Below are 18,648 nucleotides of genomic sequence, written 5' to 3'. Positions count from 1 at the left end.
ATTAAAGTTTATTCAACACCATCTGTTGTAAAGTCATTGATCCCTCAAAACTAGATGAACTTCAAAATGAAATTGTTGTTATCTTGTGTGAATTGGAAATGTTTTTTCCTCCGTCTTTTTTTGACATCATGGTTCATCTAGTGGTGCATCTGGTAAGAGAGGTTAGATTGTGTGGACCAGTGTACTTAAGATGGATGTATCCTGTTGAGCGGTATATGAAAATTTTGAAAGGTTATGTGAAAAACCATTATCGTCCAGAGGCTTCAATGATTGAAAGGTACATAGCTGAAGAAAGTATTGAATTTTGTTCAGAGTACATGACAAAAGCAAATCCAATAGGTGTTCCAGCTAATTCATGGCACCACAGGCGTTCTACAACTAAATGTTTACGTGGTGTGAATATTGTAAGCAAATCTCGATCAGAAGTCTTGCAAGCACATTTGTACATATTGAATAACACAGATGAAGTTGTACCTCACATAGAAGCTCATAAAGCCATTGTGAAGGCAAATAACCCAAGACAAGCAGAGAAATGGGTCTTGATGGAACATAATAGAACTTTCATGCCTTGGTTTAAAGATGAGGTGTTCAAGGATTCAACGGCATCAGAGACCTTGACTTGGTTGGCTGCTGGATTGAAGTTTGATGTCATCTCATGTACAGCGTACGAAGTGAATAATTGTATATTTTACACGAAGTCCCTGGATGAAAAGAGTACAATTCAAAATTCTGGTGTTACTCTTGAAGCCGAGTCAATGCAGTTTTCGACTTTGAAAGATACAAATCCAGTACTTGGATCAATGGCATACTATGGGTTTATAGAAGAGATATGGGAGATTGACTACACTAAGTTTTCCGTTCCAATTTTCAAGTGTAAATGGGTTGATAATAAAAGTGGGGTTAAAATTGATGAATCAGGATTCACACTAGTGGACTTTCAAAAGATAGGGTATCGAGATGAGCCATTTATAATGGTTCAACAAGCATCTCAGGTTTTCTATGTGAAAGATCCTACGTCAGAACATTGGTATGTCGTTTTACACGGGAAAAAACAAGGGGAAGCCATAGATGATATTGAATATGGCGAAACTCGTTCATTCACACCAATGATAACTAATAAAGATGACGATGTACTTGATGATGTACATGCAACCCGTAAAGACCATAGTGAAGGAATTTACATATAAACATTCAACCCACATGCAACATGTAAATAAACATTTAGAATTTTTTGTATTATTTTTATATGATTTTAATTCGATGCACATTAACTAATGTTTGTTACCTAATTTTTTTAACAGAGACATGGATGACGACCAGACTCCAGACAGACCTCGATCTGGACGAGGCAGTAGAGGACCTACTAGATTGAAGCGTCTTGCATTGAGACGTGCTGCTGGTGAGAAGACACATGTTGACATTGACGTCAACACTGGAGTGGCTTTTGGTCCTAAGGCAGATGAGTTTATGAGCTATCTTGGAGTTGTTTCTCGTGAGAGGCTCTCCATTTTGATTAATTCATGGGATGAGGTTTCAGAGGTTGATCGGAACAAGCTATGGGAGGATGTTCTGGTAAGCTTTACATTATTATTGTTATCATATAATGCTTTTTAATATTGATTAATTAATTTTAATTTGATGATGTTATTTTCTAGGCAAACTTTGACATTCCTGATGTGGAACCGCTTCGATCAAAGATATTATCCAATATCGCACTTAAATTTCGTACCTTTAAGTCAAGACTGACTTCGAGATACATTTTTGGCGACCTTAAAGACGAAAATCCATGTTTAAAGTACCAACATATTGATGAAGAGACATGGCGTCTTTTAGAGAAAGCCGTGAAAATGAGGCTTGGATGGTAAGTTAAGTAACTTTTTTGTTTATATAACATTAATAAGTTTATCTTATTTACTTCAGTTTGTTTATTTCAATTATAACAGGATCGTCGGAAGAAAGCTCAAGAGATAGCTTTGAAGAATCTTACCCCGCACGTTATGTCTCGTTCGGGGTATAGAAAACTTGAGCAAACACTGATGGTGGAAAAGGAGAAATCTCAACAGGGGACGTTGTCTGAGAATGTGGAAACAGGGGTCACTTCTCCTCCACCGCCTTTTCGCCATGAAAAATGGAAGAGGGCCCGAATTAAAAAGTCGGGTGCACCAAGTTCCGAGCAATCCGGGGTTATAATCGAAAAAATTGTAAGTTATTTTTGTTATTTTCAATTTTTTTAAAGCATTAATTATATTAATGATTGAAAATATGATTTTTGTGTACTCTTGCAGGATTCCTTGGAATCCGACGGTAAATTTGTTGCTGAAGGTCGTCACGATATCCTGGTTGAAGCAATTGGACGACCTGAACACTCTGGTCGTGTTCGTGCCGCTGGACAAGGGGTCAGAATTAAACTTTATTTTGGAGTTTCAGAACGACAACCATCCTCCTCCTCTAAGAAGAGTAAGTTACGTGAAGAAATAATGGAGGAGATGAGAAAGGAGACTGATTTGATGTGGCTGGAGATGAAAAAGGAGAATGATCGAATGCGACAAGAGTTTCTATCGCAACAAGTTTGTGCTGAGCCGATTGAACCCCTTGTTAGTCCCACTCCCAAGAGCACAAAGGGGAGTTGTGCGGCTCCTCCAACATCAGGGGATGATATCAATGGGCAGACAGAGGATTGTGAGCTACTGGTAGTGGGCGGCAAACTTCCTCGGGTGGTGGCACTTGGAAAAGTCTATAAAAACGCCACCACCTTACATAACGTTCCTCTCTCCCCTGATGTGGCGAAGGTAACAGTTGAAAAAGTACGATTTCCTGATGCTCGTGTTCCACTACCTTCAGATGAGGTAACCACTGTGGCCGATGCATTTCAGACATTCGTTGCCTGGCCCAGAGAGCTCATTCGATCTATGCCCGAACCTCATGTAATAATTTCGTTTCATTATATTATTTTTTATTTATATTTATATATTACATATAATTTAATACAAATGTTGTTTATCTTGTAGGAACCTTTTCAGCCACCAAGTCTGAAAAAGAAGCATGAGGTTCCAGTTGACGATCCTATGGCTTCCCTACGTCTCATTGCTAGTCAGATTGGCAATGATCCTTTTCCAGTTCCGTGGGATAATACATTTTTTTCAAATAAACACTGAACTGCCACTGATGATTTACAACACAGATTTATCAGAATTTATATCTGGTCAACAGGAGCTCAATATAAGTATAATTCAATTTTTTATGATGTAAGTATCTTTACCTATTATTCAATTTACTTTATGTTAAATTATTATTGATTATGCTTTAACTAAAAACTTGTAGGTTTTTGCATAGAGTCTGTATCACTGAGGGGAAGGAAAATATGTATGGATTCTTAGATCCTGCATATACTAATCCCGTTGGACCAAACTCAACTGAGACTCAAGCATACACCACTAACATCCTGGAAAAAGAGGGAAAACAAATTTATTTATGCCCTTATATTAATGAGTAAGTTTAATTATATGTCATCAATTATTATTATTTCATGTTTTAAATATTTACTAACTCTTTTCATTGATCATATAGGCATCATTGGCAGTTACTTGTCTTATCAATGGTTGATAAGACTGTTGTGTGGTTCTGTTCCCTACACAAGAAGATGCCCACAAAATTTAAGGATATCATTGATACGTAAGTATAGTATAAACTTAACTTTGTATATGTTACTAATTAACCATCTACTAACGAGGTTTTTTGTATTAACCAGTTCATGGCGTGGATATAACATCCTAAAAGGTCGATCCAGTTCAAATAATTTGAACTACATAAGAGTAAAGGTTTGTAATTTTTTTTCTTTCTCTATTATCATTGTTTATCAATATACTAACATATTACTTTTTATTGAATTATATAGTGTAATAAACAACCAGGAAGCTATGAGTGTGGCCATTACATTATGCAATGGATGATTACCATTATAAGACTAGGTGTTAAAACTGGTTGGAAGGAGGTATATGTTAAATCATTTTTATAATTCTTGAACATATATATATCTAGAAACTAATTTATGTCAACTTTGCAAAGCAGTTGTTCACAGAAGAAACACCAATGAGTGAGGAAGGCATTTCATATGTTAGAGATTCTTGGTCCACATACTTCATTAATTTTTATAACTCTAGCATAGGTAAACAATATTAGTGGTTTTATTATATGTAATTTGATCACTTGTAAATGTACATTTTGATGATTTCAATTGATTACTACATTTTTGTATTTGTCTGGCTGGGTTTGATCATTATGCAGGTTATTTAAATATATGGTTTCTGCACAAAACAGAATGTACTTTAAAAAAAAAGCACTATTTACAAATGCGGTCATTTACCAAGACCGCATTTGTAAATAGTGAATTCGCATGTAAATGCGGTCTTGGTAAATGACCGCATTTGTAAATGGGAATTCAGTATTTACAAATGCGGTCTTGGTAAATGACCGCATTTGTAAATAGTGATTTATGAATGCGGTGTTTACCAAGACCGCATTCATAAATCCTAAACCCCAAACCCCTAATTCAGAATAATATACAAATGCGGTTATTTTAGGTAACCGCATTTGTAAATGTGATTTATGAATGCGGTCATAGGACCGCATTTGTAAATTCCAGATTTACAAATGCGTGTTGATCAAATGCGGTTCTATGACCGCATTTGTAAATTTAAAATAGCCGCATTTGTTTTACATATCTGCACTAGTGGTGTCTCAAGTTTATTGTAACTAAATCACTACATGTGGTTATTTCTTATGAGAAACATCTTTAGTTGGAAGTGTTAAGACAGTTTTGTCTTCTATATAGGAACTTGAACTTGATGGTTATTCTTTAACATGAGAGTTAAGAGTTCAATATGAAACTTGAGAAAAAATGTGTTGTAATCTCAGATATTATTCATAGTGAATTTATGTTCATGGATGTAAACTAGGTTTTCAGTTGAACCACGTTAAATTCTTTTGTGTGTAATTCTTGATACTCCATTTTACCCTTTTTACATTCTTCTTCCCTTATGTTGAATTTTTTTCCATTTTCGTGTTACATTTAAGGGCTCGACGGATAAGTGAATTGTGTTTGTGCTCAACAAACTCGTGCGGTGAACCTGAAACGAAGAAACTCAATCATCATGACTTTTCCAAAGTATGAGGTTGAGAAATTCATTGGCTTGAATAATTTTAGACAATGATGGTTAAAGATGCATGCTCTTTTGGTTTAATAGGACCTTCTCTAAGATTGGGTTTGTAAACTTAGCAAATCGTTGTACGGACTGAAACAATCTCCGAGACAGTGGTACAAACGATTTGATAAGTTCATGAAGGATCAGAAGTACAAGAGAAGCAAATATGATCACTGTGTGTATTTGCGCAGACTTGAAGATGGTTCCTACATTTACTTACTCTTATATGTTGATGATATGCTGATTGCAGCAAAGAGCCAAGTTGAGATTGACAGGTTAAAGGCTCAGTTGAGTAAAGAGTTCGAGATGAAGGATTTGGGGGAAGCCAAGAAGATTCTCGGCATGGAGAAAAACAGGGACAGGGAGAGGGGAAAACTTTGGCTGTCACAGAAGCAGTATTTGCAGAAGGTACTACAACGTTTTGGTATACACGAAGATACAAAACCTGTAAGTACCCCACTTGCTCCTCATTTGAAATTGAGTAGCCGTTTATCTCCGACGACTGATGAAGAACGAGAATACATGGCGAAAGTCCCATATGCAAATGCAGTTGGAAGCTTGGTGTATGCAATGATGTGTACAAGACCAGATATTTCACAGACTGTGAGTGTTGTTAGCAGGTACATGCATAATCCGAGCAAGGCACATTGGCAAGATGTGAGATGGATTCTACGGTACCTCCAAAATACCTTAGATGTTGGATTGACATTTGAGCAAGATGAATCACTAGGTCAATGCATAGTTGGATATTGTGATTCTGATTATGCAGGTGATTTGGATAAGCGACGGTCTACAACTGGCTATTTGTTCATTTTAGCAAAAGCGCCAGTTAGTTGGAAGTCTACCTTGCAGTCTACGGTGGCTTTGTCTATGACAGAGGCAGAGTATATGGCGATTACAGAGGTTGTGAAGGAAGCAATTTGGCTTCATGAGTTGCTTAAAGACTTGGGAATTGGTCAGAAACAACTTGAGTTATATTCTGACAGTCAGAGTGCTATTCATTTAGCAAAGAATCAAGTTTTTCATGCACGGACGAAGCACATTGATGTTCGCTATCACTTTGTGCGTGAGATTCTCGATGAAGGGGAGATTGTTCTCTAGAAGATTCACACTATGGAGAATCCTGCAGATATTCTCACCAATGTGGTTACAAGGACCAAGTTTGAACACTGTTTAGACTTGGTTAATATCTTGCACATTTAAAGTTGGCGCCTGGAGGCGCAAATTTGAAGCACTGCAAAGTTTGTTTTTGTTATGTTTTGAGAAGATTTGTTTTAGGTGGGACTTGATTTTAAGCCAAGGTGGAGATTTGTTGATTTTGGCTTAATCCCAAGTCCCACATCGGTGGGTTCATTGTTTGGCAAGGAGGTTTGAGGGTTATAAATTAAACTCTCCTCCTTCACTGTGATATATCCCAATTTGTAATATCTTCTCCCTAATAATAAAAGTGAGTTGTTTTTGCTGTGCTCGGAGATTAGGTTAAATTGGCCGAACTCCGTTAACAATTTTCTGGTGTGTTTTTCCTCTTTATCTCTTTTATTATTCCGCTCTGTTATTCAATATTATTTGTCGGGTAGCTCTGTTAGGGTTCTGTTTTAGTGGGAAAATTACCCGTTTTTCCCAACACCTTCAACACTATATCTACTGCACAAGTATGGTGCACATGAATAGTAATCTCATGTAACATATCATTTATATATTGTTCTCAACTCTGCTCAACATTCCAAAGCTTATTGGGCTTGTGAAGAACAGAATCAATGGTAAAAACTTGCATCATGAACCTCTAGAATAGATAACTCAGTTAGTTCAAGTGCAATCAATGTCCATAATCTTATTAAAAAAAAATTCCTACATTCTTTATAATACAGAAAATAATAAATATCGGTTCATATGTTTGCACTCAAACTAATGTCTAAAGCACACTGGAATAACCATCTTCCAGGCTAGCAACTAGCTACTCTGCAACTCATGAACCACTGACATTCAAAGGTTCTGGTGAGACGCAGGTTAATCCTGACACAAGAACCGAAACCCCACAACTGACTTGACTGAGAAGTTCCAGAAGTCACATGGTTATGGTCAGTGGCAAAATGGTCTCCAAGAAGGGTCATTGTTGTATCAGCTGTGATGGCTTGGTTCTTGCAATCCCCAGAAGCAAACAAGAAGTATGGACGAGTGATAGTCAAGAGGGACAAGGTTTGATCTTCACAGTCAGGAGTCCAGACCTGATCAACAAACTCTAAGTTTGGAATGTTGTCTGCACATGAATTAAGGAACTAAGGAAAAGAATTCATAGTGATGTACCAACTCTATCATATAAAATAAGTACTAACAAGTATCTAAGGACTCATAATATAACATGAAATCTCAGAAATAATTAAGAAATTTTAGATCATGCCAAAGAAGTATGTGAAGATTTATAAAATGTGAAATGTTTTCAATAATCATCCCCCATACCGCACATTGAAAATTACTAACCAGTAAATGTCTGGAGGGATAGCTGTTGTTCAACAATTTTCAAGAACCAATTTTCGAAGAGAAGAGAGGTGACAAAGACCCTTGTAGTCCAGTAAGAGAGAGTGGGAGCAAACCTTCATCTGGAAAACACTCCACATCGCCTTTTTGAATATACAAAAATTTTAGGGAAGTGTTAGTTTCCCAAACCCCCTTCTTTAGTGAGACAACAAGTTTGGAGCAATTCAAGAGCCGCATTTCTTTTAGATTTGATGGCAAGCATCCCTCAGACAACTCCACTTCTGGACAATCATGTATGGATACATAATGAAGAGATGGAAGGAGGGCGAACATGCGTTTAGGCATTGATTTCAATTTCTCCATTCCTATAATACAAAACCTCTTTAGCTGAGGTCCAAATAATCCTTCATTGGGAAATGATTCAAATTCAGAGCAATGTTGAATTGACAAACTCTTCAAATGACGATGAGGGTGTCCCTGTGATATTATCTGTAGGTTACGACAGTTCCCTAAATCAAGCTCGCGGAGTTTTGGAAATAAGTCTAGAGGGAAGTCCGTGAGAGAGTCACAACATTGAAGGATATGCAATTGTACAAGGAAATGGTAGCAATGGTTTATGGGAATGTTCATGCCCGGACAAATAAAAATACTAAAGGATTGAAGATGGTGCCCTATCATATCAAATGAAGATGTCTCCATCTTATCATCTTCAATTTCTAACACCCTGTTAGTTGAAGCTACAAGTTGTTTGCAACTCGTGATGCATAGATTCTTCAAATGAGGAAGATCTGGCAAGTGCCCTTTTACTTTAGAACAATTCGTCAAAGAAAGATCTTGAAGACATGGAAAAGCACCTGTCATGCATTGTCATTCTTCCCATTCCTTCATATTAGTAAAGCTTAACGTTTCCAAGGATGCAAATGCAGAAGAGCTATTCCCATAAAAATCAGCATCCATCCTCACTATCTCATCAAGGCCCTCAATTTCCAAGTGCTTGAGAAATGTCAAAAGTCCAATGGAAGGCAACCATTGACAATATTTACAGTTATACAACCCTAGGGATAGAACATTCAATAGAAATTTATCAGATAACCAGCGTGGAAATTGTCGGCCCGAATAGTTAAGGATTGACAACTACTCCAAATGTCTAGAAGGTTGCAAATTCTCTAGTACCTCTCTTTGTTTTATTGAATCCTCATTGTTTCGCTTAAAATTCCATGTTAAATTTAAGTCCACCAAATGTGTTTTATTCTTCAAATCAGCTGCCAATGCATCACAGGGATTCACGATATTTTCAAGATTTTCAATTAACAGCTTTCCATGAAGATCAAGTTGTCCTAATTGTTGAATATTGAAATCACTACTACTTTTCTAAAAGCCCTGGACTCTTTCTTAAAGTAGTTTCCTTAAGTTCAAGGCAACATAAATTTAAGAGTTCATGCAAAGTCGAGGGCAACTCCTTCAAAAACTTACAGTCATTTAGCTTCAACACTCGCAAGTTACAAAGTGAACATGTTCAGTCGGGAAGTCTCTCTATATAAGTATGTGAAAGATCTAATGAACGAAGGTGTATGAGATTGGCTATAGTGTCAGGCACCTCTTTTATGTTACGACAGTAAGACAAAGATAAGAGTCGTAAGAACTTAAAGTTGGAGATCAACTCTTGTACTGACATCCCACAATCCGTAGATATGGAAAAAAATGTTCTTAGTCTTTTAGCATCACATAAAATCCTATACTCACCACATTCAACACGATTATTTACATTTGAAAAGTGACGTGTTGTCTTTGATACGCTTCCTGGTCTATCAACACCCAACCTGTAGAAGATTTTGTTGATTTTGGCTTAATCCCAAGTCCCACATCGGTGGGTTCATTGTTTGGGAAGGAGGTTTGAGGGTTATAAATTAAACTCTTCTCCTTCATTGTGATATATCCCAATTTGTAATATCTTCTCTCATAATAATAAAAGTGAGTTATTTTTGCTGTGCTCGGAGATTAGGCTAAACAGGCCGAACTCCGTTAATAATTTTCGGGTGTGTTCTTTCCTCTTTATCTCTTTTATTATTCCGCTTTATTTATTCAATATATTTTTCGGGTAGTTGTTAGGGTTTTGTTTTAGTGGGAAAATTACCCGTTTTTTCCCAACAAGTGGTATCAAGAGCCGAAGGTTCGCCTTGGGTTGTTTGAAATTATTTGTGATATTGAATAATATATTTTGAGTTTGTAATGGCAAATCAAGAAGAAGCGAAGGATGTATCCAGAGTGTCGGGCTCCTCGCCATCATGGTCGAGGTTCCCGGTGTCCACTTTGAAATTGGCGGTGGAAATATTTGATGGCACTGGACATTTTGGCATGTGGCAAGGAGAGGTCTTGGACTCTCTTTTTCAGCAGGGTCTTGATATTGCTATTGAAGGAGAGAAACCAAAAGAGGTAGAGGAGAAAGATTGGAGTATCATCAACCGGTTAGCATGCGGAACTATTCGATCCTGCCTGTCCAGAGAGCAGAAGTACGCTGTAAAAAACGAGACTTCTGCACACAAACTGTGGAAGGCATTGGAGGACAAGTTTCTGAAGAAGAGTGGTCAGAACAAGCTCCTGATGAAGAAAAGGTTGTTCTGATTTGACTACCAACAAGGTACTACTATGAATGCACACATCACTATGTTTAATCAATTAGTAGCAGACCTGTTGAATTTAGATGTGAAGTTTGAGGATGAGGATTTGACTTTGATGTTGTTATCATCTCTTCATGATGAATTTGAACATTTGGAGACTACGCTCCTTCACGGGAAGAAGAATGTGTCGTTAGATGTTGTTTGTTCTGCTTTATATAGTCATGAATTGAGAAAGCAGGATAAGATGAAAACCAAATCAACGACATCAGAAGAAGCATTGGTGGCAAGAGGTCGTCAGCAAAGCCAAACAAAGGAGAGAAGAGGGATGTCTAAGTCTAAAGGTCGAGTCGTTGCCAAAGATGAGTGTGCTTTCTGTCATGAGAAAGGACATTGGAAGAAAGACTGTCCAAAACTGCAGAAGAAAGAGAAGGTTCCGCAAGATGCAAATGTTGTAGAATGCAAAAGTGATGTGGAATCAGATATCTCTTTAATTGTATCGCTTTCAGCATCATCGTATCCAGATGAGTGGATATTGGATTCAGGTTGTACCTATCATCTGTGTCCCATTCGAGATTGATTCTTTGAATTTCAAGAACTTGATGGCGGGGTTGTTTACATGGGTAATGATAATCCATGTAAGACAGCTGGAATAGGTTCAATCAAGCTGCGGAATCATGATGGATCCACCAGGATTTTGCGGGATGTACGGTACGTGCCAAAGTTAAAGAAGAATCTCATCTCATTGGGGGCTTTAGAATCTAAAGGCTTAGTCGTGACGATGCGAGATGGAATTCTTAAAGCAACTTCAGGAGCACTGGTGATGTTGAAAGGCGTGATGAAGAACAATTTGTATTACTATCAAGGTAGTACAGTGGTGGGGACAATAGCGGCAGCAACTTCTAACTCTAAGAAGGATGCTGAGGCAACGAAGTTGTGGCATATGAGGTTGGGACATGCTGGAGAGAAATCCTTGCAAATTCTTACCAAGCAGGGACTGTTGAAAGGTACGAAGGCTTGCAAACTTGAATTTTGTGAGCATTGTGTTCTGGGAAAACAACGAAGAGTGAAGTTTGGCTTTGCAATTCACAATACCAAGGGTATTCTGGATTATGTGCATTCAGATGTGTGGGGACCTGCCAAGACTCCGTCAATCGGAGGTAGGCATTATTTTGTCACTTTTGTTGATGATTTTTCCAGGAGAGTTTGGGTGTTTACTATGAAGAACAAAAATGATGTGCTTGGAATTTTCCTTAAGTGGAAAGCTCAAGTTGAAAACCAGACAGGAAGGAAGATTAAGGTTCTCCGAACAGATAATGGAGGAGAATACAAGAGTGATCTGTTCCTGAAGGTATGCCAAGATTGTGGCATAGTTCGACACTTCACTGTTAGAAAAACACCACAGCAGAATGGGGTTTCGGAGCGTATGAACAAGACACTTGTGGAGAAAGTTCGTTGTATGTTGTCTAATGCTGAGTTAGGCAGAGAGTTTTGGGCTGAGGCTGTGACATACGCTCAACATCTCGTCAATCGTTTGTCATCATCTGCTATAGATGGCAAAACCCCGTTAGAGGTATGGTCTGGAAAACCTGCAACTGATTATGATTCTTTGCATGTTTTTGGTTCTATTGCATATTATCATGTGATTGAATCAAAGTTGGATCTACGGGCAAAGAAGGCTCTTTTCATGGGCTTTAGTCCTGGAGTGAAGGGATACCGTTTGTGGTGTCTAGAGGCAAAGGAGACGATTATCAGCAGGGATGTTACCTTTGATGAATCTGCCATGTTAAAGAAGGTAAATCCAGAAGGAGCTGATAGTACTCCACAACAGGTGGAGTATGTTCGGAAGCAGGTGGAGTTTGAGCAGACAGTGGTGATCCCAACACGAAATACCACAAGTGACTCTCCTATGGAAGAAGAAGAGTCAGATGAGGAAGAGGTTCCTACCCAAGAATCTCAACAACAATCAGCGCCAATTGCAGTTAGAAGACAGAGACGAGATATTCAGAAGCCTGCTCGTTTCATGGATATGGTTGCCTATGCACTTCCAGTTGTTGATGACATTCCATCCACTTATCCAGAAGCCATTCTGAGTTCAGAGAGTGGTAATTGGGCAGTTGCGATGGAAGAGGAGATGCAGTCTTTGAAGAAGAACAAGACGTGGAAGTTGGCACAATTACCAAAAGGTAAGAAGGCAATTGGGTGCAAATGGGTATTTGCAAAGAAAGAAGAATTTTCTAATAAAGAAGATGTTCGCTACAAGGCAAGGTGGTTACAAGGGCCAAGTTTGAACATTGTTTAGACTTGGTTAATATTTTGCACATTTGAAGTTGGCGCCCGGAGGCGCAAATTTGTAGCACTGTAAAGTTTGTTTTTGTTATGTTTTGAGAAGATTTGTTTTAGGTGGGACTTGAAATTAAGGCAAGGTGGAGATTTGTTGATTTTGGCTTAATCCCAAGTCCCACATCGGTGGGTTCATTGTTTGGCAAGGAGGTTTGAGGGTTATAAATTAAACTCTTCTCCTTCATTGTGATATATCCCAATTTGTAATATCTTCTCTCATAATAATAAAAGTGAGTTGTTTTTGCTGTGCTCGGAGATTAGGCTAAACAGGCCAAACTCCGTTAACAATTTTCGGGTGTGTTCTTTTCTCTTTATCTCTTTTATTATTCCGCTTTATTTATTCAATATTATTTGTCGGGTAGCTCTGTTAGGGTTTTGTTTTAGTGGGAAAATTACCCGTTTTTTCCCAACAGATTTCACCAGAAACATATTTTGCTAAATCATTCAGAAGGTTGAGCATTACAAAGCACTTTACCTTGTACCAAATTAACTGATGAAAGAATGACCTTGATAGTAAATCATTGAAGTATTGCTCGCCTACTTCTTCTAAAGACTTACTTTGCTGAGAGCTTTGTAGAAAATTTTCAGCCATCCATATGAGAATTAAGCTCTTCTTGTCAAACTTATGGTCTTTGGAGAATAATGCACAATAAGCGAAACATCTCTTGAGATGAGAAGGAAGATGGTAATAGCTCAACAACAAAGCATGGATAATTATACTATCTTCTATTGGTAAGTCCCATATGTTGCTTCTCAATACATCTTTCCACTCTGAAACAGATGACTTTGACTGTAAAATACAACCTACCGTTTCAAGGGCCAGAGGCAGTCCTTGGCACTTTTCAACTATCTTCATGCTAATCTCCTCCAACACATAATTCTACTTAGAGTTATCATCTTGGAATGCATGTTTAGCAAAAACTTGCCAGCTGTGATCTTTTTGTAATTGCCTTAGTTGGTGAATATTGTTTGACTCCATGGTAGAAGCAACTTTGTTACTGCGTGTTGTGATAAGAATTGTACTTCCCTTAGCTCCATATTTCCGAGGACTTGGCAATGATTTCAACTGGTCTCTGTGCTCGTTCCAGACATCATCTAGAACGAGGAGAAACTTTCCTTCCTGTCAACGTTTCTTTCTTACATTACTTTGAGCCATGACAAGTTGCAGACATACACGTGATTCTTTCTTCTGTTTTTGTTTGTTGACATTGCTATATTAATTTTGGGGCAGTGGCTAGGACACCATGCCAGCTTGGTGCAGTACAAGGTGGATGAAACTGCATTAATGGCTTCTTTTTCTATGCTTTATTAGAAAGTTTGAAAGTTTGAAATATAATAAATGTTAATGTCGCGATTAGCATGATAATTAACGCTTATCCAGCTAAATAAACCACAGAATAACTAATCAAACATTATTAAACAATATAACTTCATCTCTAAGGTAAAAGTTTATTCAACTAAATTTTTTTGAAAAATAATATAAATAGATAATAATTATAAGTACATATATTTCTTATTACATATTCAGTGTTATATTTATAATTCGTCTAATTTCACTCATATTTATTTGTTAACTAGAGTAATGGAGTGTCTTTATTTCTACACTTCCTACCAATTGAAAATAGGAAAAGACAACTTCTCCTTGACCATTGACCTTGGAGATGACTCTTGATCCAAGTTGTTTCTTCCTACACTTCTATAATTTCTCCTATCATAGGTCAAGCAAAAGACCATTTTATCTTTAAAAAGCACATTTTTAACTCTACAATCTAAAAAAAAAAAAATCTATTTACACATCATAATCTCCAAAAATACCTTTCATATTTACAATGCAGAATATCATGTTTTTTACTTTAACAAAAGTTCATCTTGAATTACTGAATTTGGAAATACTTTTCCGATTTTGTAATCTAAAAATATCTTCTAGATTCTATTGTTTTTTTAAAGAAACTTTTTCTGAATTATAAAATTCATAAATACCTTCTGAATTCTATAATCCAAAGTTTTTGTGGATCATCCATTCTGAAATGAAAATCATCAATAGAATAAAGAATATTTTTGGTATTCTAAGAAGTGTGAGTATCACAAGAAGTCATGGAGCTGCGGGAAGACATAGCCCTTAGCCCTTAACTCTATCATATAAATTAAGTATTAACAAGTATCTAAGGACTCATAATATAAAATGAAATCTCCAAACTAATTAAGAAATATAAAATGTATTACCCATGGATAATTACCCATGAACTTTTTTTGGTATGTAAATAGGTTTTTACCTACCAAAGATTTTGTAGGTAATGTTATTCTACATAAAAAGGGGAGAAAGGACTTTACGTACGAAAGTTAAGGTGGTGGGAAGTTTTAATGTATTTTAAAGTAATTTTTAAAAAAAAAAATATGTTGGTTTCCTTCTGAGGAACATTCCTCTCCACTCACCTCTCAAACACTCTCACACTCTTGCTCCCTTCACTGAAACAGGTTTCCTAAACTGAAACACTGGAGTTTTTGTTTGAAAACGTCAATGGAGGTTCTGAAATCCTAAACCAAACCGTGAGAATGTGAGAAACCGAAACTGTAACACCTTCAAAGCTCTAAAACGTCCAAAAAATGAAACTTTGAAGTTCCCCGTATTTTCTCTCCCAGTCTCTGTTTCGTTCCAAGATTTCATCCCAAATTCGTGTCTTCCCAAATCTACACTGAAATCCCCAATTTTTGGTTTCAATTTGTGAAACCAAAAGCCCTAATATGGTGTTCCTGATTGTAAACCTAAATCCTGAATGGTGACTTCGAAAATGTTGTGAAAACCCAATGGAAAGCTTCGTCGTGGTCGTGATGGTGGCCTGAAGTGCAGACGATTCAAGGGCGATTTACGAACTTATTCATCGAGAGAAAGGTATTGAATTTTTTTTCTTTGATTTAGTGTACGATAATGTTCTGTTGGATTACTTGACATTTAAAGTGAGTTTAGAGAGGTGAGCAGTGCAGTGTTGTGGCTCACCGCTTCCACCGTTTAGCACTTATAAATAATACGTAATGTATAATTAGATGTTGTGCATAAATAACTACAAATAGGATCCCAGGTGATAAGATGAGTTAAGCTTAAGGTGAGAAGTTGTTGGTCTGGGTGAAGGACTGTTGTATGAATTTTGCTCTCTAAGAGGTTGATGCAGGGGATCTAGAGTCTTCCAATTTGGCCTATGCTGACTTGTGTATATAGGCGGAGTTTCTGGAGCTGAGGCAAGAAGTTTAGCAGGTCCTAGTTTGTGTTGCTTTTTTACCCAGCAGGGTCACATGAACCATGAATATGTGCTCAGGTTTTGTAGAACCTGTTATACAAGGTCACGTGAGGGTTTATGCTCCATACTCACTGTGAGACTTGGAGGACTCCCAGGATGTCAGCACAAGCTTAAGCTGGTTGTACTGGAAGGAGGTGGTATGGAGGAGGAAATTGAGTTAGTTGAACTTCGGAATCTCTAGGAGCTGTGTGGATTCTGAGGTAGTATATAAGGATCTCGGCCTGCCTGATAAAGGAGGGGCTGGATGGAGAAGCTTTGCTGGACAACGAGCAGATGATGTAATAAGTGCTTGAATAAAAGCAAGCTGCACCAACAATATGGGTTGGAAGTAAATTAAAGAAGTGTAGGACTTCTTGTTATCTGTAATAGCAATCTCCTGGTAGAGGATCATCAACACTGGAATTAAGTGGGCTCCAAGTTCTTTTAAACAACCAACCTCTCTGAGATCATGTTTGGTTGATGACCTGGCTGTAGATAACGTTGTATGGCATTAAGTCTCGCTGTTTTCCATGAGTAAAAGGTTGTCTAGAGAGTCTTTTGCTAGGAACAAGGAATTTATTCTATTCAGCCTGGTGTTTTATGATATAATGGGGAATTGCACGGGTATATGGTCCAGGTATGGGGCAATCTTTGAGGCTGAACTGATGTGGACTTGCTAAGTGCTCTACTGGTGTTACTGGAAGGCGGATGGATTTAGTGACTGCAGTAGGTGAAGTTTTAGGCTGCTAAATAAGGAGAGTTGGGCAGATGTCTGTCGCCAGTTGTGGAATGCTGCCTTGGCTGGTATAACTATGTAAGATGACTAAGCTGGGTTGGGAGTGGGATGTTGGACGCTTCTGTAAGAATGTAGGATTTAATACGTATAGCCAACTCTCTTCCAATACTCACCAAGAAAATCAGGATGCAACTTAGAGCCTTTCTATGCATTCAAAGCTTCTGGTGATGCCTAGGCACATACTCTGTAGGCAGGGGCTGTAAAGATTCTGGCGTAAGCATAGAGACGACAAATCACAGCTGCCAGACTTGGTTCTACCTAAAGTGGGTGTAGTTCTGCAGGTATATCTTTGTACATTGAAGTGTTGGTGCCTCCAGTCGTATTGGAGTAAGAAGGATGGAGCAAGAGGTGAATCTGAAGCCCAAAAAGTTAGTCACGGGGAGAGAGTTACTCTACGCTACTGCTTCAGCCGTTCTCTTTTTCTAGTTCATGCTTAACCAGAGTGCAGCAGCATTGGGGGCGTGGTTGGGTGAAGTGTGGGAGTTGTCCTGCTCCTTACAATGTTGGATGCAATCAAAGGATTGGCTCTCATGTTATGTGGTTTTCTCTCATTTAGTTGGAGGCACTGGAATTCGATTTCTGGTTGTTGCCACAACTTTTAGCTTTAGGCTTGTGCTGGTATCTCTGCTATTGTTTATAGTAGTTATTAGACTGTTGTTATTCCTTGTAAGAAGAGTAGTTGCTTATTGTGGAGGATTACCTCTTGCTCTTGAAGTCATTGGAACTTGTTTATATGGAAGGACGAAAAAATAATGGAACAGAGTATTGTCAATATTAGACAATAATCCCCGGTTAGACAATAATTGAGTAAGATTATTCTTTATATATGGTCTTCATTTTTGGTCATGATTTGGTGGTTAAGAACACAACTGTCTATCTGATATGTAGTGAATAAATTGACTTAGAAAAGGAACATGTGCCAAAGAAAAAATCTCTCCTTAAATTTATAAAGAAAACTCTAATGTGAGTTCTAGTAAGTAATTCATCTTTGAGAAATTTTAGTTATGGAATTAATCCTTGTGTCCTTCATTGCAATTTAATTTTTCTGATCTTTTCCTTGTTTTTCTTTTAGTATAGCTCATAGTTACGAGATTCATACTTATTTTACCCTGTTTCTCACTCCTCACATTGTGCTTCCTTGGCTTTACTTGAACTGTTTATTGTATTTGCTTTGTCGTTGTTACTTTTGTCATTCAGAAAACCAACAAGACTCAAACAAAACATAATTAACAGATACATCTAATAAACCATTCTTTCTACCAAAAGTTTTTCAAATAACGAAAACAACTTGTGCCAAATAGTGAGCCAGATTTGATCCTGCTGCACAAGTTCCTCACCAGAAAAAACCATTGAAACATATGATCCTCGATGCCCTTTCTTTTCTCAAATTGCCACCATGTTGATATCCCTTGATCCACCAGCACCAATCCTGCTACTTAAAGATCTCCAACAGGCTCCCACTTCGACACCAATCTGATTTGCTTTCTCTGCATCTTCCAAATCTTGAATATCACTCGTCCTTTGCCTTACCAACTCCATCTTTATTGCCTCCTTTAGCCCATCTTAGTGTTGTACTACTAGGCACGTACCTGCATCAAACCACCTTTCTCAACCATAAACTGCACAAATAATGTATAACTTAGCATAATTCTTGTTTCCTTCATAATCCAATAAACCATTGCCCATTATATTCACACTTCTCCTTTCTTCAAATATTGTAATTGTTAGAGTAGAAATGAAAATATTAGTCTTAATTAATTATCTCTTAGGTTGTTGATTGTTGGGATATCATTTATCTATTTTTCTTTCTCAACTTCTCTTAGTAGATATTATCTTGAGCAAATATTTTTAAAACAAACTAATATTTTTGTATTATAATTTTGACTGTACTTTTAAAATTGCAGGATGTTGCTTTGAAGGTTTTAAACAGTTTAGGATTTTTATCA

The 18,648-nt window shown here is 37.5% G+C and overlaps 1 protein-coding gene and 1 pseudogene across 1 annotated transcript; one reads left to right on the top strand and one right to left on the bottom strand.

Annotated features, from left to right (window-relative positions):
• Nucleotides 1-3,328: 3,328 nt before the first annotated feature.
• On the top strand, nt 3,329-4,864 carry LOC150023361 (uncharacterized). Its single transcript, XM_090297816.1, has 5 exons — nt 3,329-3,489; nt 3,568-3,672; nt 3,749-3,818; nt 3,896-3,991; nt 4,832-4,864. Exons 1-5 carry the CDS (start codon nt 3,362-3,364, stop codon nt 4,862-4,864), a joined length of 432 nt encoding a protein of 143 aa, XP_090153942.1. The 5' UTR covers nt 3,329-3,361.
• Nucleotides 4,865-9,120: 4,256 nt separating this feature from the next.
• Nucleotides 9,121-13,790, bottom strand: LOC150023360 (putative disease resistance RPP13-like protein 1 pseudogene; annotated as a pseudogene).
• Between the last annotated feature and the right edge of the window lie 4,858 nt (nt 13,791-18,648).

The sequence above is a fragment of the Phaseolus vulgaris genome, chromosome 11 (assembly GCF_051622355.1).
Source record: "Phaseolus vulgaris cultivar YP4 chromosome 11, ASM5162235v1, whole genome shotgun sequence".
Lineage (NCBI taxonomy): Eukaryota > Viridiplantae > Streptophyta > Magnoliopsida > Fabales > Fabaceae > Phaseolus > Phaseolus vulgaris.
This window is presented reverse-complemented; position numbering and strand designations above follow the sequence as displayed.